The sequence below is a fragment of the Asparagus officinalis genome, chromosome 1 (genome assembly GCF_001876935.1).
Source record: "Asparagus officinalis chromosome 1, Aspof.V1, whole genome shotgun sequence".
Lineage (NCBI taxonomy): Eukaryota > Viridiplantae > Streptophyta > Magnoliopsida > Asparagales > Asparagaceae > Asparagus > Asparagus officinalis.
The window spans coordinates 50,700,401-50,723,885 of NC_033794.1; the positions used below are offsets into that span (position 1 = coordinate 50,700,401).

At 36.5% G+C, this 23,485-nt stretch overlaps 1 protein-coding gene across 4 annotated transcripts; it reads right to left on the minus strand.

Moving 5' to 3' along the window:
• LOC109824021 (coatomer subunit zeta-1-like) lies at positions 6,574 to 21,198 on the minus strand. Of its 4 annotated transcripts, XM_020390553.1 has the most exons (7): positions 21,113 to 21,198; positions 17,590 to 17,608; positions 9,814 to 9,973; positions 8,307 to 8,454; positions 8,140 to 8,217; positions 7,077 to 7,164; positions 6,574 to 6,967 (listed from the first exon to the last, which is right to left on the minus strand). In XM_020390553.1, exons 2-7 carry the CDS (start codon positions 17,590 to 17,592, stop codon positions 6,908 to 6,910), a joined length of 537 nt encoding a protein of 178 aa, XP_020246142.1. In that variant the 5' UTR covers positions 17,593 to 17,608; positions 21,113 to 21,198; the 3' UTR covers positions 6,574 to 6,907. The 4 variants fall into 4 exon arrangements, with proteins under 4 accessions (XP_020246142.1, XP_020246135.1, XP_020246120.1 ...); XM_020390546.1 differs by lacking the exon at positions 21,113 to 21,198 and having other exon boundaries at positions 17,590 to 17,727; XM_020390531.1 differs by lacking the exons at positions 17,590 to 17,608; positions 21,113 to 21,198 and adding an exon at positions 10,540 to 10,608.

The following is a 23,485-nucleotide window of genomic DNA, read 5'->3' on the forward strand; positions in this document are numbered from 1 at the left end:
ATTTCTTTGATTCCATGCAAAGTTAGGATGATTTCTCCAACCTGGATTGTAGATTGAAAAAAATAGATCATTTCTAGGACGCTGAAATACAACGTTCATCTGTTCTAATGCATGGTTGTTTCCTAGGAGAGGGCATTCCTCTGAAACGTGGGTAGAAGACTGACAGTTATGACATCCTGGGGCAAAAACATGATTGATTTGAGCTGGAGATCGTTCCATAACTTCTAAGGCTTCTAACCTCCGCAGAATTGTTGTCATCTTTGCTTCAGAAGTAATGTTTGACTCCAGGGAAAGACCACTAGACTTAGATTAGGGAACTGATGAAACCCTGTCATCATAGTGTTCCTACTGCATTGTTTTCTCGGATAAACTCTCTAGAAATTCCCAAGCTTCGTCAGCGTTTTTCCTCATAAAATCTCTCTGGCACATCAATTCTAAAGATGTTTTTGAAGAATAGTCTAATCCTTCATATATGACTTGGCATAATCGCCATTTCTCTAGACCATGATGAGGATATTAGATTAGAAGATCTTTGAATTGATCAAAATATTTCCAAAATGGCTCACTGAGATAATTTTAAAGTTTTGAATATTGTTCCTAAGCTTTACCGTTTTATGAATAGAGAAATTTTTTTTGAGAAAAACGGTGACAAATTCCTCCCAAGTTGAGATGGAATTTATCGGTAAGCTGTACAGCTATTTATTAGCTTTGTCCTTAAGAGCAAATGGAATAAATCTGAGGTTAATCGCATCTTGGGTTAATTCTCTCATTTTAATCATAATACACAATTTCTCAAATTCCGAGATAAAAATATATGCATCTTCTGTTTAATTTCCTAGGAATTTAGGAAGCATGTTTATGTAATACAGTCTAAGCTCGAAATTTGCTCCATTTTCTTCGGAGAGCCTTATGCAAGATGGAATTGCATTTCTGGTAGGTAACACATATCCTAGAGAACGGGTTGATTTGCCATTTCTTGGATTGGTTCAACACGGATTAAACGATAAGAATTATCTCTAACCCAAGTTTGCATACACCAAAATAACTTTTTTTAAGGAAAGAAATAAAATTAGTTTTTTTATGAGAAAAAAAATCCTAACTAAAACAAATCAAATCAATCACTTTTCAATCACTCTAATTCTAGGGTTTAGCCTAACTCAACTAGACCAGCTTCTAACCAAAAACTCCTAAAGTGAAAAGGTTAAAGTTTTACTCAGGTAGTTAGCAAGGTAAGGATAGTATTAAAGGGTGATCAGAGATCAATTATGTATGTTGTTCCTTGCGGAGCACTTTACGCAACCCCTAAACCTTGTCTTAGACACCAACTAATCTGAGAAAACTTGAACCAGTTCACTTAAAGATTTCTTGTTCCTTATTGAGCTCGAGTCCTTAGGGGCCAACGTCTAATGAGTTTTAAAAGGCTTGGGTTTGTGAAATGAGGAATTAGTGATTTGTGGGCTAAGAAAATGGTGATAAAATCTCTTACCTTATCTTGATTAGGGGTTTTGCCCTTAAGAATGTTTTAAGTATGTGCCAAATCAAGTGCTACAATCGCTTTGGTGAATTCCTACTAACTATATGAAATGCAACCCTAGAAATTAAAAGCGACTAAAAAGGATGGAAAAAAAATCTTTTTTTTATTTATGGTCAACAACAATCAAATGTGATAAGAGAGCTCTTGTTTGAATTTATTATCTTGTTAGCTAATGTCCAAGTGAAAGGTGAATTTTATTATGGTCAACAAAAATAAAATCTTTTTTTTAATCCTAATTGTCTCTAATTATGAAGCTAACTAAAAAGGGTGGAATTAAAAACTAGAAAGAAGAGTTACCTAAAAGCAATTCTCCAAGTTTTTTATCTTCAATCCAAGATTTTCAAGCTCCAAGCGGTTCCTTCACAAGAAAAACACACAAGTTAAAAAACTAAAATAATAAAATCCTATTTAGCACCGTTCCATGGCAACGGCGCCAAAAACTTGATGCGTCATAATTATGTACCAAAATTGTAAGTGCACAATTGATCAAGTTATAGTATAAAAAGTTATCGATCCCACGAGAAAGGTGATTTTAAGAGATTATTAGAATTGATTCTTATGTTTTGTGTGTGACAAAAATAAGATTAAAGAATAAGTGTGATTATGAAAAGAGATATGATGAGTGATGGTTTTGAATATATGCAAGTGACAATAAATAGAATTTTAGAGGAGAGAAGAAAGAATCAAAGAATAAAATAAAAGCAAGAATAAAAAGAGAAAAATCAAGAAAACAAAAGAAGGAGGATTCAATTAAAGATATGAGAAATCTAGAATTGAATCCACTAGCTAATATCAATTATAAAATACAAACTATTCTCTTTTTATCATATTTTAACTTAGATATATTAAGCATAGACTATCAAACCATTTAAGGAAAGTATAACCTATCAAATTACCATCTAAGTCAAAATTACTATTCATGATAAGAACAATAACAAGATAATAATCCTAGAATTCATTCATAAGCATAACCTATCAAACCATTTAAGATAAGCATAGATTATCAAATTCTTCTTCTACCAATTAGTTTTCTAGTTGATTATTCTAAACATGAACATTTTAAGTGTAAGAGAATAATCCATACAATATAAAGAAAATTAAACTAGTTTCATACAATTCTAAGATTCCTACAAGAACATCTTAAGAAATAAAAGCAAGAAGAAAAAGAACTAATTACAAAAATAAAAAGAAAAGAAAAATCTGAACTATGAACAAGAAATAAATATAACTACAAAGAATTAAAATCTAAACTACAAAATAAATTATAAAAATTAAATGCAAAAAATAAATCTATTCTACAAATTAAAGTGCAAAAAGAAATAAAAAGATAAGAAAATAAATCTACACTACAAGTATGAATGTAAATCTAACTAATAAGCAATAATAAAGAAATTACTAAAAAGAAATAAAAGAGAGAAATAAAAGAAAAGCAAATCTTCAAACTTTTCTTCATCTCCATCATCATCATCCAACAAAGAGAAGAAGATTTGAAGTGGAGAAAAAATTATTTTTATTAATTGTAACAAAAGTTACAAATTTAGAAGGCCTTCTCAATTAAGAGTAGCCCTCCTCTCCAAATGGAGTTACAAAATTTTTTACAACTCTAACCTCTTACTCTCTACCCCTATTTATAGTAAACATCAGTGAATGAGAGCCATTGGATTAAAATCTTATCCAAAATAAGCAAATTTTAGTCATAGATCTGTAACAGAATGACGGAGGTATCGATACCAGCATCGATAGGGGTATCGATGCTGGTATCGATACCCAGTCCTCTCCTGTTGCTGTCCGTAGATTCCTCTTGGGTTTGCTCTTAGGCTTGGGCCTTGGACAATTTCTTGGCAATTTTGGGCTTTAACACTTCATTAATTATTGAATGATTTTATTTGGCTTCATGGGCTTCATGGCTTGATTCTTTTTCTTTTTACTTCAACTCTAAAATCATTTTCCTCTTTGAACTTTTGCTGATGTTTTTCATTAATTCGTGGGCTTTATTGAGAGAAGAGATATTGGGCTTTATTCTTGATTAACCTGCAATTAAAGATAAAAGCAATTATTAGTGGCATATTTATTCATATAAAATAGATAATAAGGGTATAAAATTATAATAAAATGTGATTATCATCCATATAATCATCCTATTCTGCTTTAGTATATGTGTAACAAGCTGATTGCAATAACTTCTATAAAACTTGTGTGTCTTTCGACTTCAGTTCCAAATCCTTCAACTTTAATACAAAATTCTCGACGAGATGTAGAGCTCATCTGGAGTGGAGAACATCTAGAAAAATTCTCTAATAGCTACCCCCCAACTCCCTTATTCACATCAGAAAGTATAACTAGCTGATGTGGAGAATTGCATGGTTCTCGGCCTTTCATGGAGTACAGACCACAAGCCTTGTAAGAACCGCTTCCAGTTAATATTATTTTCCTGATCGCATATGCAATAGGCTAGTAGAAATATCTCCTAATTTTCTTCATATGCTGTAGCACTGAATAGTATACATTTGAATCGATCTTTTAAAACAGTCTCATCCAAAAATATAAGGAGGTTACATCCACTCAAGAAACCATTTATACAAGTGGTATAGCAAATAAAGAGACTTGTAAATATTTCCTCACTTCGTTCAATGCAACTATAGATGCCTCGATTTGTCTCCCTAACCTTGTCCTCCTATCTATAATATTTATAATATAAATGTTAAAATTAACAAGCAATGAAAATACTTAACTTATACTATTTAAATGTAACAATAATGATCATATGCCTCATAGACATCACCATATAGCTGCTCTTGTGCTCACTCTTTACCCCCACCATATCTTATTGTACTCGATCATTAGTTTGTACTTTTTGAGAAACTCTTTGTCCACATCAATAGGGAAGATGTCCGGCTAAATATTTAACATGGGTTGTAATTGGGTCGCAATGAATTTTCGAGAGGCCTTTGAATGGCTAGCATTGTTATCATGCTGACCACAAGTGTGATTCTTCACGAACTTCTTTATAGCAAGTCTAGTTTTATTTCTAGGAGGAGAAGAAAACGACATCCAGAGGCAACTTTTGGTTTCCTTAAATTGGCAAAAAATCAATGACACTTTGGTTCATTCTTTTCAATCTCTGTACTCAAACTTTTTGGCTATTGAATAATATTGCAAAGCTAATCTTAACTCTTTCACACTGTCAAATAGTTGTCCTTCACTTAAAGCAGTGTTCCACCATACAGGAATCCTATCTGTATTGCTGATTATGTCACCAATCATCATAACGTGATCCCCAAATGGGTTATCATTAGGAATCATATCTGAACTACATGTAGACGTGGGAGCACTATCTTTACATTGCGAGTTCAACATAAGGCAATGTTGCTCATATTTAGAAAATATTCAGAATAAATAATAAATAATAAATAAAAACATATAACTTATTCAAAGAAATAGTTTATAATTCATATGCTTAACACATGTTTCTGAAACATAACAACTATCTCATATGCTTAACATCTAACTCATAAAGTTAACACATGATTTTAATATTTAACATGTATTGCTCATAGTTAACAGCTACAAGTGTCATTGACACGTATCTGGTAAACTTTTCATGATTCCACCACTTGTTTAAAAGAAATCACAAATTATTTTTAAAAAAAATAAAGGATGACTTATAGGTCTTGCTGATTTTTTGGGTGTTATGGGAAGTCAAAACCTCTGCATTTTGAATAGCTTGCTAACCATTAAATTTTATTATATTTTTATATCATCATTATCTATTTTATCTTGAACAAATATTTACTAACAAAGTGTTGTTATCTTAATTTGCAGGTTAATGAAGAATTAATGGATAAGAGCCTAAAAGAACCAAACTCTCTAAGTTTTCGACCAATTATTGAAGCCCAAAATCAAGCCAAGAGTAGGCCCACAAAAATCCAAGTAATTAAAAAAAATCTAGTCAATAAGTCAATAAAGAAATTAAATATATTAGAAACTAATCAGTTAACCAACCAATTGACCAACCGATTAGTTCGTAACAAATATAGTAAATGGCTGAGATTTATTTTTGGTGCTCAAGACTAATCCAATAGTCCTTGTTTATTACAGTGGGATATAAATAAGAGTAGAGGGTGAGGGGCTTGAATGTTAAAAATTTTTTAAACTCCTTTTGAAAAAAGAGGACCTTTAATAATAGCGAAGAGAATCACAAGCTCTAGCTGGTCCGCTCTAGCTCTAGCTCGTTGCTTGTTTGAGTGTCGACGAGAGGAGGAGCGTGTTGAGAAGAACAGGTATTGGCGATGGACTTGGTTGCATGATACCATCAACTCCTCTCAAGATTATGTTGATGATGTTGCATGATACCATCAACTCCTCTCAAGATTATGTTGATGATGAAGATGATTACGAGGTTCCTTATGCTCAAAAAAGATTACGAGGTTCTTGAGATTTATGATTGAGGGGAGGGAGAGGGAGGGAGCTTGTGTTTTACTGATTTTGCTATTCTTGGTTTTTATGTTCTGTAATTATTGCAGTCGCTATTGCTTTAACTGGGTAAGGACATATGTTTATGGATTAGTTGACTCAGTGGCTGTCTTGCAATTTTTCATGTAGAAAATCTATGTTAAACCAAGGGTGAAGCATCTAGCCTCTTTTCACTTGGTTGTCTGATTGTGCCCAAAAACATCAAGATCATAAACACACAGAGAGATCATAGTTCATATAACATATAAGCCCTAGAACAACCACAAACAAAAGTAACGCATTTTTTTATTAATAATCAGAGAAAAGCATCAAAGTCAACAGCAAGGTAAGGTCTTTCCAACTTTAACGTTAACGAACTAGATAACGAGCACTCTATAGTTGTAGAGCAACAAAATGCCTAGAAGCTAACGTCAATCAAGTAACATGCTATTCGACAATCATGCGCAAAATTAAGCTTTAGCATGATTCCAGGCTCTAGAGACAAACCGGAACCTAGCATGGCAATCATTCAGCTTGCCTTTATCAACCATCCTAGAGTTAGATTGAAATTTCAAGACACCGCGATATATCAAAAAGAGAAGAGAAAAGAAAAACATATCATGCAAGAATTTCAAACTTCTGATATAAGTTGAGTGGCTGCAACTTGGGATTAGAATCAGATTTCAAAACCCACAACAACAAAAAGAGGAGAAAAAAGAAAACCCATCACATACACGAGTTTTTAACACTTCAAAGTTGCCAGATAATCTACTGCCAATTGAGACTAGAGTTATCAAAACCTGCAGACGACGAAGAGGGGATATAGCTTGGCACAGGATCTTCACACAACTCAAATATGAAAAAGAGGGCAGACAGTAGATTCATTGTTGAACTTTGCAGACTAATCATCCTTCAGCCACATCATTTGAGAAGAGATCTCGCCAAGTGTTCTCGTGCTGTGGCTAATGCTTGAGATATAGTCTGTGAAAAGAGGGAGGAAACCCCCGATTGGAGAGTACAAAATTGAGGAAACAAAACGCATATAAAAATTCTACTACCTCGTATAAGTTTTCAAGGAAAAAAAAGATACCTGCTCAGAAAATGAGGTTGCCCCATCCAAACCCCCCGAACTTGCAACCTTCCCAGCAATGACACTTGCTTCTGTTTCCAGAACGATCCTGCAACCCCAGCAGAAAAGATCTGAGACATCTGAAGTCAGACCCAAACAAGCTTTTTGCTCAAATCACCAGTCTAAGACTCTAAATAGCTGAATCAAAATAGTTATAATTGTTTCCACTTTGATTTAGAGCAACTTCAGTTGTCGGTTAGTTATTTATGCAAGAAACAAAATCAACATCCGCAAAAGGCACATAAAATAATACTTGCGATATGACTCTGAATTACATAAGATCGATAAAATCACATAAGAGAACTTCCACTAGAAATAACATGCAGCACACTGTAAAAAGAATGAGAACATAAGCACAGTGCACCAAGACTTAGCTTCATACTTCCAGGTCCTGCTTTTCACCAATAAGAAACATTCAAGTCTGTGTGTAAGTAGGGTGGAGGAGCTATTGACAGAAGCAATGGAAGATTAAGCAGATAGTAGGAATTTGATCTGGTCACTTTTCGTATTCGAGGAGGTAATCAAATTGAGAGATTGGTCAGTTGGCAGTCAAGAAAATAAGGTGGGCAAGTATGTCAAAGAAAGTCATACAGGATCCAGGGTTAGCTATCAGTCCTGGTTTTCTACTGCAGATAATATATCGACAGAAAATGACCTTGCTATGTTATGTCCCCTTCTATGATAAAACAGCTAATTGTTAGGGAGGTATATGATAGACTAAGGGTTTTTCTAAAGGCATTTGGCATTTTTGCTTCAACTTGGGTAAGTCCTACACAAGACAAGAGGTTTTCCTTCTATTTTCAGTTTTACTTTTTGCTGAAAACCCATAAGCCTGAACGCCAACCTGAGACTTCCCGCTGCCCAACCCCGTTCTTTTGATACACAATCATGGACAAAATCTTCATCAGGGGTCTGCCTATAAGACTAGATATTCCAAGTTACCATACAACTGACAGTTTCCAAAATCCAACTGAACAAGTGAATGATAGGTTATGAACAAGTGAATGATAGATTATGAACATACCCTCCATCAACAATCTCATCAATGCATAAGAGGATCAAATCCAGGTTTTCAAGTGCAGTCCTCTTGTCGACATTATTCCTGAAGCAGGAAACAAGTGTGAGAATGTAGACAACCAGCTGATAACCGTAGAAACCAGAATAAGGAAAAGTAAAAAATAATTGTCAGACCTGAGAAGAAGTCCAACAGCATCAAAGAATCCCTGAAGTACTGTAGCTAACATTAGCTCATTTTCATTATCCCCCCCAGTAACAAAAAAGTGAAGGTCCTGAACGAACTTGTAGACGACCACACAATTGTCAAACGTAATTATCTCCGCTGCAAATGACAAGAATGAATCTTTATGAACGGAAGGAATTATGTTTTTAACCACATAAGAAATGGAACAAGTGATAATGATTACAACGTAATATTAGAAAGGAGCAAAGAGAAAAGAAATGTCAACAGCCACACGCAAGATAAGCCGGCTGCTGTGATAATGAAATTAGAAATGCCCTGGACATTCCCAATCAAATCAAATATGAAAAAGAAACGTATCAGCCTTTTAACAATGTCATTAAATAAAAAGAAGAAAACTGAATCAACTACAAAGGTTTAAAGCGCTGGCCTTAGTAGCACATACATAGCAAAACTAAACAACCATCCTAAGTACAGCACCAGAGTGATCACAATTTATCACTGTAGAGCATGACTACATGGGTTGAACCCTTTCGCTATACAAAGGACTTGATTCCATCAGACTCCAAGTTTTAAAAAACAAATTTTAAAGAAGCTGGTGCATTATTTTCAAAATTCTTTTCATGCATAACCTGTTGCGTTAATGATATATTTATTGTTATCATCATCCCACCACCCTGTAGGCACCATCGTAACTAAAAGCTGCACCCACTACTTTCCACCAGAAGTATTAAAGCTAGTGATGAGAACAGCTTTAAATGACTTGGAAAAAAAAAAGACTAGCATTGTTTGCGGTAGCAATTAACTTGAAGGCAACCCAGGGAGAGATTCCGGTGTTGAAACAAATAGTAGTTACATTTTTGTTTCTCTCTAAGATCCAAAATTACCCTGGAAACAAGATCTTGTCGCTAACCGCGTCTACTAATTGGTCATGAAAGTGGAGCCAGATCAATCTCTTAGCTACTCTGCCAAGTCTTCATACCTCATTACAAGTATATGCTCTACATTAGTTTCACTACCAATTCCACTCACCTTGTTGTTATCACTTATTCACATACACCAAGCTGTATATGGTGCTTGCCTCTCAGAGATGTTTGGGAATGTTCTAACTAGCTATCTACCAGAGTTCAATGCAAGTATCTATAAAAAATATATCATCTTTTTCGCTTCATTTGAACATTTATGCTAGTAGAATTTTGGAGACCGATACCCGGCTGCACGAGCTCAAGTTTTATGACAAATTAGGCGGTTTACTATAACTAAATGATTCTTTGACCTATGTCCAGCCCCTCCCTTGTCATAATTTCCTTAGAAAGGAATTGGCAACAATTTGAGGGTTGACAACCAGTTGACCATAGCAAGGAATTGGCAACAGTTTTAAGGGCTGACAAACAGTTGAAAATGATATCAAATCAGTGATGAGCCTTCTCACTTCTGCTCCAAAGCCAATCCTATTTTAGCATATGCTAGCACAAGACACAAGGTTCGGACATACGTTACCTTCACTTCGAGCATTTGCCTTCTGAGTCTTGGTAAACACAGATTTCTCAAATGCTAGCTTCGCAGCATTAGTTGGCCAATCATCTGTACAGTACTTAGCAGCAACACGTTTTCCTTCAGAATCGAGGAGGAGAATGTTTTTGATTGAAGGGCAAAACTCCTGCATGCACAAGCATAAAGGATTAAAAATTATAAAACACCAAACACAATTAAATTCTAGCAGACAAATTTGGATTAGATGCGGTGAAAACCTATGGTAAACATCAATTCATGAAACTATTTTATGGTTTCACTTTTTCCTAATTTTTCAAAGATACAGTGTCATCTACTTATCTGCATTGTCATCTTGAATAACAGGCTTCGCTCACAGAATATTTTCTTTAATTTACACAATTACATGCCATTACTAGATCCAGCAGTGTCAAATTACAGAGCAGAAGCTTGAGCATGGCCATGCGGACCAAAGTGCTGATTTTTTCTAGTCACCTGATATACCACATCTTAGAAGAAAATTGCCGTAGTACATGATAAATGCAAAGAAATATCAGGTAGGTAGGTTAGATGCACCTCTCGCCCAAGCCAAATACAATAAATAAACGAACATGTCTCCTTAATATATAACAAAAATTGTGCATAAAAAACACATCCATGTATGACCAAAGAAGAAAAAGGGAAGAGGGAATTACGAGAAAAATATATAAGTAGAGAGGAGGATAACAAGAAGACCTTACTGTTCAGGAAGGCAAGCTTCATCTCCCAACACTGACAATCTTTTTCCATCTGATGAGAAAAGATTAATGATAATTTGAGTTATTGTTTCAATTCCCTATCTTCTAACCTTCTCCTGCTTTGCTTCATTGTTCATATCTAGAGAACAGTTAAAAGTCCTTAAAAAATATTCTAGTCCTTTACTCTTCCACTGTTCCATTACAAGCAACTTGTGGACAGAAAGCAACCTCTTAAATTATTTGTTTGAGCCCAAAGTAACCACCTTTTTATTGTTTTCTATATCATATTCAAGGAACAAACAAACGCCTTAAAAATCTAAGGTTACATTAATTCAAATATTTCAAATCATCCTGAACCATCCTTTCCTATAAATCCAGCCTTCTTTCAGGCTAATACATGATAAAACATGATTACTCATATTCATAACTGATCATGAATAAAAATGACAAAACTATGAGCTTTTTGGATAAACGAACTAAACACATGATCTAATACCCTCTAATAGGGAATAAATTTTCAAAAAATTAAATTCTGCTTCACTTAGATACACATAAAATCTAAGCTGCATCAACAAGTAATTATAATAAAATAAGCGGTCGGACTTACAGAAAGCGAAGAACCAAAATCAACGGTTGTGGAAATCTAAGCAAGGAGCCTGAGTGGTAATGAAGTCGCTAATTACTGAAATGTCCACAATTGGAAGGCACAAGTACAGTGTTGCAAAACATTTAGCATTGCCTTAAGCATGAGGATGGTCGATCCAATTCAACTTAAAAAAACAGAATTCAGTAAGACAGCTCTCTCCCTCACTGTGTCTGTCTTCCTCTACCTATGTACATACACACACAAGGCTTGCTATTTTTGGAAGGAATCGGAAGTAGATCATTGAAGGAGTGGAAGGAGATCATTCAATTCAAATATATACTATCTCCATAAAAACTTGTACTCAACTCTTTTCCATCACATTTCCCTTCTCTGGTATGAAGACATGACTTTGCAGTGGAACGTTTACCTTTCCTTTCTCTGGTATGAAGACATGACTTTGCAGTGGAACGTTTACCTTTCCTCAGTGCAATAGAAGGTCATTATCAGGAATAACAATGGGAGAAGTTGTGGTATAGCAACCTACATCAGAGGACGGAGGATTGAAGGGACCATCTTGGCTAGGCTGATTTTTCTTCTTCCGCCTGGAGTAAAACTTTAAATTCTTGTCTGAGGGATTGACTGTAGAAGAAATAGAAGGAGATGTTGGAACAAGATCCTCAACCGGAATAGCAAGTGGCAAGGAATATGGGCATCATCTGGCGTAGAACTAGAAGAAGGAACACTCTTAAAGAAGGTGACATCAGCCAAAACATAATATTCTCGGTTGACTGGATCAAAACAATGATAACCTTTTTGAGTGCGAGAGTAACCAACAAACGTACATCTGATGGAGGAGAGAGCTTGTCCAGATTGGGACAAGTATCATGGACAAAACACACAACCCAAGACCTTCGGAGGGAACAATTTCTTTTGAGGAAATAGAAAACAATGGGGAACCTGACTATGAACAGAAGAATGCATTCTATTGATGAGATGGCAAGCAGTAAGTACAACATCAGCCCACAAAGTCTTAGGAACGTTCATCTGCATCATGATTGTCCAGGTAACATGCAACAGATGACAATGTTTATGCTCAACAACACCGTTCTGTAGGGAGGTTCGAGGATAAGAGGTTTGATGAAGAATGCTCTGGGATCCACAAAGAAGGGAGACATCACGGTGCACATACTCAAGAGCATTATCAGTACGAAAGACACGTAATAGCTCAGAAAATTGAGTTTCCATTTCATTGAAAAAAAACCTTTATTACATTAGCTACTTGAGTTCTGTCTTTGATAAGATAGACCAACTCATACAAAAGAAGTCATCTATAAAGGCCCACAAAATAACTAAAACCCAAGACAGACTCGACACGACATGAACCCCAGACATCTGAATGAACTAACTCCATGGTAGCAGCACTATGATTCTCTTGAGATGGAGAATAAGAAGACCTTGTGTGTTTCCCAAGTTGACATGATTCACAATTAAAAGGACTAAAAGACGACGACATAGAAAGAATACTCTTAAGCTTTGCAATAGACGGGTGCCCCAAACGACAATGCCATAAATAGGAAAAATCCATAAACATGGAGGTATAAGCCGAGCCATTAGACTATTGGGCACTGCGGAGATGGTACAAGCCACACCTTTTAGGTCTTGAACCAATCCATCTCCCAGTTCGCAAATCCTGCATAAGAACATAGGAAGAAAAAGTTACGGCACATTGAAGATCTTTTGTAATTTGACTAACAGAAAGAAGATTGATAGGGAAATTTGGAACATAAAGAACATCGTGAAGAGTTAGTGTATTTCGAAGAGGCGCCACACCCTAACCAACCACACGAGATTGAGTTTCATTAGCAACACTAACAGAAGGAATGGAAGTAGAAGACGATAAAGAAGAAAAGACTCGTTTTGTACCAGACATATGCTTTGACGCTCCTGAATCAACAACCTAGTCCTCAGCAAGAGATGTATAGTCGGCATGCATACTTGATGGAGCAGCATGGTAGCAACGAGAGCTGCGGCTTTAGCAGATTGAACCAATTTGTCATACTCAGCCTGAAAGATAGTCACAGAGTCTATCACTTCAAGTTGTTCTTGTGATGGATCAGTAGATACAGCAGCTTGTTGAGCCCACTCTGATTTGCCAAATTTATCCCAACACTTTTCAAAGATATGGTAGGTGCGGCCACATCACACTCACTTCTGATTCTCACGACCAACACCACGTCCTCCCCCCGAGTCACAACTGCAGCCACATCCACGGCCACATCCACGTCCATAAATGACCAAGGTAGACTAGTCGGTGTGTGGAGAAGAAGCGTCGGTGGAGATCCATATAACACGAGAAAAGGCCGTCAACAATGATGGTATAGTGTCACCTCTAAGGATCTATCCACATATCTAAGAGACGATGTCGGGCTTGAGTGCAGACAGGAATTTTGCCACCGCAAGTTCTTCACAACACTCCCTCATCTTGGCGATGTCAGCAACAAACGGTTAGTAGACCTCCAACTCATCTAGTAGTGCCCGAAGAGAGGTATAAAGGTCTTGAACTGATTGGTCTCCTTGCTGTAAAGTGAATAATTGTTCATTGTCATGTTCCGGGCCCATGGGCCCGTTGGCGCATGCAAGCCGTTGGACCCACCGAAAACAACTCGATATTGACTAAAGTCCACTGTCAAAATACTAGCACTAGTCATTTTTGGGTCTTGGGCTTTTCTCTATTTAAATCACTAATATTTCTTCATACTAGTCCATGTGGGACTAAAGTGGGGATGTCACAATCACTCCATCTTACAAAGATGACGTCCCCGTCGTTACGATATGATAATTGGCACATCTCAGTGTCACTGTCAGGTGATGTGAACTCTAGAGGTAGCTCCTACGGGCTCTAGAGGTGGCTCACACCGCATCCACACAGTGTAACACATAGCCCCGTATAGCACTTAGCTTCACACTTTTGGCTGGTAACTGTTCCGATATCATTTTGTCACGCAACGGGCCTACGGGCCTATTGGCGCGTGCAAGTCGTGGGACCCACCGAGAGCAATTCAATGTTGACTAAAGTTCACTGCCAAAATACTAGCACTAGTTGTTCTTGGGCTTTGGATTTTTTTATTTAAACCACTAATATTTCTTCACACTAGTTCATGTGAGACTAAAGTAAGGGTGTCACAATTCATAGAGTTCACATACACGTGAGATGTTTTTCTCATTGTCATAGGTACTCTTCAGTGTATCCCAAATCTTCTTTGTCGGCTTGAGCATCATCACATTATAAGAAATATTTTCCTTCATACTGCTCATAAGCCAGGAAATCACCCCACAGTCATTAGCAAACCAGCATTCGTAGGTGACATCTTACGCATCAGGTGGATCTTGAGTAATGTGCTTGATCTTCCGATGAGCACCGAGAAACACTTTAAATGCTTAGGCCCACAAAAGATAGTTCTTTCCATTCAACTTGATGGATGTACCGCTGAGATTCCTCAACCACGCATCATAGAAGGTATTGGAGGAAGAGACCATGAAGGGTAGGCAGCAGACAGGGACACACTAATAGGCACGGACAGTCACGAGGGGGTCATGCACACCATAGAAGACCCCAGAGTAGCAAGAAGAAGGATTTTAGGGGGCTAATTGGCCTAAACCAAGGCCTCAAACCAGGTAGCCAAGGTGCTCAGGACATTGGTTCTGGTCTGGTTGGCCGACAATGAAAATGGGGGTGGTCGGAGGGTGGTGGGAAGGCGGTAGAAAGGGCCAGAGAGAGGAGGAGAGGTGGCAGAGATGGCCTGGTTGGAAGGAATGTGGATGGCGGCTGCTCTAGGTTTTTTTTAACTTGATACCATGTTAGGAGAAAGAAGCTTAACCATTGATTAGAGAGGGATTACATATATATAGAGCTTGTAACATCCACACTAAACGGATATCCAATAACCCACATATCCACATATTACATAACTCATGACATCTAACAAAGACCATAGTATTGTATTTGATTAAGAAGATGTCATTATCTTTGGTACAAACAGTGGAGATTGGAGCTTGAGGAAATTCTTAGGATACCAAAGAACCAAAAGACATGAGAAAATCATTGCAGTTATTAGGAAGCTTGTTTTATTCATTCCGGTGCATAGATGAAATCCACTCATTCATGAGAACTAGAGTGGAAACCCATTTTTGCTAGTGGATCAGGTGCATGACACCAAGTCAACTAAGAGATAGGGGTGTCAAGGGGATACCTAAACCAAACCCAAAAAGCAGGTTTGTTTCACAACTTTTTCGACCCAAATGAGTTTGAATGAACAATTTTACATTTCTAGGCCCAAGTATTGACCAGACTGACTAGGGCTGAGCATGGTTCGATCCAAACCGAAAAAACCCGACCGAACCAACCCGAACCGACCCGAAAAAATCGGTTTTATGAGTAGGACAGTTTGGGTCGGTTTGAAAACTTTTCAACCCGAACCGACCCGAACCGACCGAATATAGTACAATACTATCCATTCTGATCTCAAACCCTACCCGACCCGTCCCCAAAGAATCAAAGACTCAAACCCTAAACCCATTTTCTGAATCATTATGGGTTAAAAATAATATTATTATATCAGTGTCTAATATTTTATAATCTCCTACTTTGTTGATATTTTTTTTTCTTTAACATAGTTTGTTGTTTGATAAGAAGTTTGATGAAGTTAGAACCGAACCGAACCACACCGAACCGACTTGCAACAGTTCGGTTCGGTTTTGAATTATAGACGGTTCGGTTCGGTTGTTCAAATTTTGGTAAAAACCGAACCGAACCGACCGTTGCACACCCCTAAGACTGACTTATGTGACTCAATCCACACCTAACTTCCACAAGGGATTTTACACAAGCCTGATTATTGTATGTACACGAGCATTAACACACACACAAAAGAGAAAGAATTTTTTATTCAAACCATTCTTTTCCAAAATAAAGGGCTACTGGGATTATGTTCCTTGGGCTCTTATTCTTGTTATCTGTTTGTGAATTATAATAGGGTTTAACGGTGGATAGATTCCCTTACTATCACCAAATTGAAGTTAGTACTCCAGCAGTTCTATTGCTGCAGATAGACCCCCTCAATGAAAATCTACTGTTTCAGATAGACCAACGAAAAGGGTCAAAAAAAATTCACTGAGAGGTCTATCTGCAACAATAGAACAACAAGGGTAATAAGTTCAATTTGGCGATAGTATAGGGGTATATCCGCAATTAACCAACTACAGTATCATGAAGTTCTAATATGCTCCAGCTTAACGATCAATTATACTTGCTTATTAAGTTACGTAAGTTGCGTGCTTGTGTTTGCCTCCTAGTATGAAGTATGTACATGAAATCAGTATTATATTACTGTTTTAGACTTGTAATATTCTGTAGACCCATATTCATTCCCCCAGTCTAATTTTAATAGAAGATCGAAAGATCCGACTGTTGCCGTCAGACTCATTCCTGATTAACTGGCCACCATATTCAGATCCATCAAATCTGTCCAATACAACCTGAACAAGTTAGAAGAATTTTTGATAAAGAAGTTTCCTTACCTATAGGGTTTCAAGCAACATAGGAGATTTATACACGAGCAATGAAAATTGGACTCAAACCTGCGCAACCCGACCCCTACTAGAAGGGAGATCGTGTTGACTATGCAAAAGGATATGTAGATATTACAGCTGACAGTGTCAGTAAAAGGTCAGCTTTGATAGAGTAGACTGGTATGACTGCTTTGGAAAGCCAGGGTGGACCTACACTGATCAAACCATCCATGAAAGTAAGGATATCATCAATATTTGGTACTACCAAGAGAAATCCATACAAAAGGATTTGAACTGGTCATGCCATCAATTTACCAGTCAAAAATTTTAGTTCGCTCAGCTCAATCACACAATCGATACCTCTCCATATATGAGGAGGATGGTTGCACTTCGAGCATTGTCGTAGAAGTAGCATCCAGGAAGTAGCTATTTGACTAGATACCCACTAAGGTGCTTCAAAAAACTACAGAAATCCTACATTCACTAAGCAAGGAAATAAAGGAAGTAACACAAACAAACCTACTGGTATCATATTTCTGCAGATGTATTCAATCAATATAACAATGCTCAAATCGACGAAAATTTAAAGCAGTTAACGTCATGCAACAAAAAAAAAGGATACTAATTCTTGTCCAAATTACACTAATCCGAAGCCCAAATTGATGAATAGGACAACAAATCGACACATTCAAACCAAATTCTAGAACTAATTTAACACGTTGGCCACTCAATAAATTAAGAAGAGTTTCCAGAACAATCAAACAACAAAGCACATCAAACTAATTTCGAGTCCAAGACCACAGATCTCGCTCTACAACGCATGTATCCAAAGAATTCGAAACCCTAGAAACAAAAGGGAAAATACCAAGAGCCAAGGCTTTGAAGAGTCCGTACCATTTTTTTTTTTGGGGGGAGCGACGATCGGCGATGCAAAGGGGGAAGTTCAGAATTAAAACGTGTAGGTATAAATTCAACAGTAGCAGAAAAACTCCTAAAACCCCCGTGCCATCGACGCCGCAGTGTTTTGCAGGGAAGTCCCCCATCATAATAGATTTACGAAAAAATAACGACAATATCACAAAACACAAAACCCCCCCTGAACTTCAGCGTACCTCACCTAATAACCCTGCGTCCGTAATTTGCAAATAACTAATATAGTCTTGAGAATTAAAAACTCAAAGCTTTGGGGAATGAATATGGTGCCTACGTTTGGGAGTTTTTCACTCAAATGTTTTAGTTATTTGTAAATTATTGGCAGAGGATTATACGAGGTAAATTAAAGTTCGGGGGTTTTGTGAGACACCTAATAGTTCAATGGGGTAATGTGAGATAAACAAAGTTCAATGGGTCATGTTCAACACCACCCAACGTTCAGAAGGGTTTTGTGAAACTAAACCTTTTTTAATTTCACAAAAAATATGAAACCTCGTAATCCCCTTTTTTCCCCCACGAGATATCCCCACACCTTGTTATGGATGGGACTAATCTCTACTCGCACTTCATGGCTAGTAGTGGCCCGAGAGTTTTCTTACTTGCTAGGAAATTCAGAAACGAGACTAGCCAGCTATGGATCGTCTACCAACAAGATCGCAGCGAGGCCTTCCTCTGCTGTGCTAACCCTGCCGGTTAAAACCTCCTAATATTTCAAACTTCGTGTGTGTTCAAAAGAAACATCATAAATTAATTAAAGCATCACTCCTAATTTAGAAAATCGATTTTAGTTTATGGAAAATTCCTTGCAAAGCCTAAGCCCAAAATCTCTCTTTTTCGTAAGGATCTCTATCAAATTTAAGTGTTTCTCATATGAAATTATATTTTTTTTGTATTGCTAAAGTGAATTTCTACAAAACAAGTAAGTTTTTGGAAGGTTTCCTAAAAAAAAGGTTCCTTATATATAAACATTCAAGAGTTTTCTTTTCTTTTTCTTTTCTTTTTCTTTTTTTTTTTTTTTGCAAAAAGAATCATATATAATAATAAGCCACATGTACTTTGGAAAATTTGCACCCATTCTAATATTTCTAACTTTATTTATTGCAGAAGAAATTTCCAATAGAGATCAAAGCCAATGCCATCTTGTCTTGGCCAGGGGAAGTGGTCATCAAGCTCTCCTTCATTTCTTGTACTACTTCACCGAAGAAATTCACCTTTTTGTAGGAAATCAGATACCCAATGACAATGTAACTTGTTAACCGTACATTAAAAATATAAAATACAACTATAATATTTCCTTTCGCATCACTGTTTTATGCTTTTTACTTCTCGTATGTATAAAGTAGGAGAAATAAATTATGTGTTATTTGGCAACTTAAGGAGGGGGAAGCACTCAAACCCTCTCATGACCTTTTTTAGATTGATTTCGGTGGGTGGAAGATACTACAACAACCGAGTTTAGGAATATCTTTAGGCTGTGTTTGGGAACATGGATTTGGGCCCTGGATTTTAAATTCAAGGTATTTCAAATCCAAATCCCTAGTTTGGGCTACAAAATTGAGCTAGAATTTCAAATCAAATTATTTTAAAAAGAGAATTTGAAAGCCCAAAAACCCGTATTTAAAATCCTACCCTACCCCTTGTCATTTACCAAATCCCGATCCCAAACTCCTCTCTCGTTTCTCAGCTCCGACGATCCCCGACTCCTCTCTCTCGTTTCTCAGCTCCGACCGATCCCGACTCCTCCTCTCTCTCGTTTCTCAGCTCCGACCGATCTCGAATCTCTCTCTCTCTCAACGCAGCAACGCAGGTATCTCTACTCCCCTTCTCCTCTCTCATTGAAACCCTAGATCTGATCTAGGGTTTCGGTCTCCCCCTTACTCCTCTCTCTCCCCCTTCCATCGAAACCCTAGTTCTGACTTGGATTTTCTCTTTTGTAGCTTGTTTCCTCTCTTTCAGTTGGTCTCCTAGATCTAGAGTTAGTTTTGGGTTTCGTCTGATTTTTTTTTTTTTTTTGGGATTTACAGGCTACTGTCAGCGACTTGCAGGAGGAGATTCATACTAGAAGTAAGCGATTCATGTTTATGTGATTTTTTACTGTTCTTGGGAGGTTTATGTGATTTTGACAAATATTGGAGTTTTATTGCAAAATGCTGAAAGTTCATACCGGTTTAGTGAAATTTACCCATTATTATTCTTAGTTTATCATTTGTTAAAGCCCAAACCGAGCAGAATGAGGAGGTTATATGTCTGCAGCATGGGTATTTGTTCTTAATCAGTCTATGAGGCACCATCTTTTAGTTACCAACAACCAAATGAGCTTGTTAAAGTGGGAAATAGAAGTCTGCAGCATGGGTATTGATTTTGATAGCATCTATGTTGGCTTAGGATCCTAACTTAGTGACAAAGAGATGTGATCCTGGGTATCAAACCTTGATATCTGGATATAAAACTATGTTATTAAACTGGTATCTGGATTAATCCTAGCCCGTTTAAGTTGAATCGCCAAACAGACCCCTAGAATACACATGAAATCCGAGAATTAATATGAAGTTGCCAATACTGCAGGATATTCACCAACATCGATCACATCCTTTGAGAATACATTTGAGAATTAATATGAAGTTGCCAATACTGCAGGTATGCAATGAAATTGATGGAAAATGAATTCATATACTGATTCAAAGAAATAAAGTTCATATACTGATTCAAAGAATGTAAGTTCCTATGCCTTTTGCTTTTACCCTATGCAATGAAATTGATGGAAAATGAATTCATATAAGTATCGATGCAGGCTCCTTACTGGCTTAAGGCTCTTGAGTCTTGCCTATGCCACCTTTTTTATCACTGAATAGAATTGGATTCACAATTTTTGTGTAGATTATAGTTCGCACTTTTGAGGATTGATGGATGCAGGAATATAATTTCACATTTTTAACGATGACTCCTGGTATGATTTTGAGTGAGCAATATTTATTGAGAAGAATGAGCTTGTACAAGTGTTACTCTTGTTGGCATCTGCATTGATTTAACACATTCAGCTAGTCTCACCTACGTTGTTGAAAATGAGTTCCTGTTTGTCGTTTCTATTACAGTATTACTCTTATACAGTCATTTGCTTGGTAATGAGGTGACTCATTTCCATCCACTCATTCAAATGGCCCCCACTTGAAAATAATCACCTTTTAATTAGCAATTACCATGATGCATGACATTATAGTTCTTTTTGTTTCCATACTTCTCTTGTTGGTTTTCTTGTTCTGTACTGATGGTACTTTATCAAATCTAGGGTTTCGTTTAGGTGATTAATCATTTGTATTTGATCTGTTCTTTGTGCCTGCATTCAGCTAATGAGTTTACCAACACTTTTCTCCTGTTTGTGTTCCCTCTTTCAGTTTACCAACACTTTTCTCCTGAATATGTACTGAATGACATATTCAGGCTGAACTACGCCTGATGGCGGTTGGTTTGTGTGTGTGTGTGTTGGGTGGGGGGTTGGAATTGTTTGAAGATTTGTTTGCTTTGTTTGGCTGTTTCATATTTCTTTTGTTGGGATGGAGTGATAAAAGGATTGAATGTTATAGACTTTTTTCCGCTGGAATGAATGAACCTGTAAACATATCTATCGTTGTTCTGACTTTTGTCAAAGATGGAAGTTATTCTTGGGTGGATGCTTTTGCTGCTGTAGAAACATTTTACATCTTTACTCTTATCCTTAAACTTAGACTCTATGTACGTTGAAGCGTCGTTAACTGTGTTGGGGTGCGTGTGTAGGTTCTCATTTTGTGGCTGGATGCCTTGATTCCAGTGGCAGAAGATGAGTCAGCTCTATCATATATTTACATTTATTCATGTAAATCTGATAGTAATTTTGGCATAGATTGGCATAGATTTTATAAGGTATCAAGTGATTTAAAATTTCATTGTGCCAGGAAGCAAACTTATAGTTGTGACTTTTGGAGTGAGTGATGCTATCTTTATTCGACTGGTTTTATTAATTTTAAAATTGATCCCTAAATTTTGAGTACTATGGCTGGGATTTGCTCCCTGACTCTTTTAGACATGGGTTGTGAAACTGAAGGCTGATACTTTGGGCCCTGATGATGATAAACTCACATTTTTAAGTGTTTATGCATGGATTAGTTTATGTGAAACTTAATCGAAATCACAAGCAGATATGCTTTGTTGATGTCATGCCTAGAAGTAGATGATGTAATAATAACATGATATTACTTGTTTGTACTTGCTATATTCATTTTTTTATACTTGTCGGATTTATTTTTGTATAAGTTTTATATACTAGCATCTCCATCAGAATACAGAATGTATACAATCCTGTACTTGTTTTTTTTTAAGTTCGATTTTTGTGACGTGGACTAATTGATGCTAAATTGTGTAATGTAGGACTCAAATTCTTCGAGACATGAAGTTGGGCGCATTGGAGAGAAAAGAGGAGAAGACGTGAAGGATAAATAGAGGATTCTAGATATGTTTTATTTTAATAGTTTATGTTGTCGTAATTTGGCTTGTTGTAGCAACTCATGGTTACTTCTTATAGCAAATCATGGTTATCAACTACCTATGGTATGTTGTGTTTTAAATGAAGGATTATTGTGGAGTGTAGAGCTTCTTATGAGGAGTGTTTGCTAAACTCTTTTGACTCGTCGAGTCTTTTATCATGGCTAGTTATTGGAGTAGTACTCTTGTTCTTTGGAGATTGAAGGTTGATGTAGTATTGGATGAAGCCATGAAAAAATGGCGTAATAATAAATATTTTGGACATTATTATTATTTTTTGTATTCTCTCATACCGATTCATGAAGGACAAGATGTTTGCATGTATATTTATAATTGCTAATGAAGAGATCAAACTTCTGAGGGGGTCGTGAAATTTACCCTAACTTTTTCCTCAATATAAACCATAATGTCCGCATTTGATTTAATTATTAAGGAGTTAAGAGAGAGCATAATTTTTTTTTAAAACACCAATTTTAAATCCAAATTCATGTATAATAAAGTGCATCCAAACATCAGATTTTAAATCTGTGATTTCAAATCCTTGCATTTAGTGATGACATCCAAACAAAAGATTTTATCAAATCATGGATTTCAAATTCTAGATTTGAAATCCCATGATTTTAAATCAACCTTTCAAATCCAAATATTAGTTCCCAAACGCAACCTAAACTTTTTAAGATTTTCTGATAGAAGAAAATGGTTAGGTTGGGGTGGGCACAAAACCAAAGAGATCAATGGGGAAAGAATACCGAAGAGAAATCAAGCCATTCAACGCCTTCAATAATTGAAAAAAATATCAGTATTTACTCATCTTTGACTTTGACTAATAATTATCATATTACACCACTTTTTTTCTTGTGAAACTCCAATTAAAAGATAAATGAAATATTACTAGTCCCGTCCAATTCAAATTCTAAGGACTAACCAAAAGACAAAGATAGAAAAGTTCAAATGCAATCAGGCTCCTAAGTTATGAAACATAATACTTGATAGTAATTAAAAGACGATGCTTATTAAAAGATAAACTTGAATAAGCAATTCATTTTAAATTGATTAATGTATGTGGAGAAATCAAGAAAAAATCAGTTTTTCTGTCATAAGTCGACTCATGCACAGGCATAAGTCGACTTATGATAAGTCGACTTGTGTCTGTGCATGAGTCGACTTACATTCTGCTCTGGAGTTGTGATTTTTTCGCTCTGTCAAGTCGACTTGTGAAGCCTGTTAAGTCGACTTACGATCTGTCCTCCAGTTGTTGTTTTTCTCTCTGCCAAGTCGACTTGTGAACTTTGTTAAATCGACTTACGACAGATTTTTTGTACAGTTTGGTTTCATGTTTGGA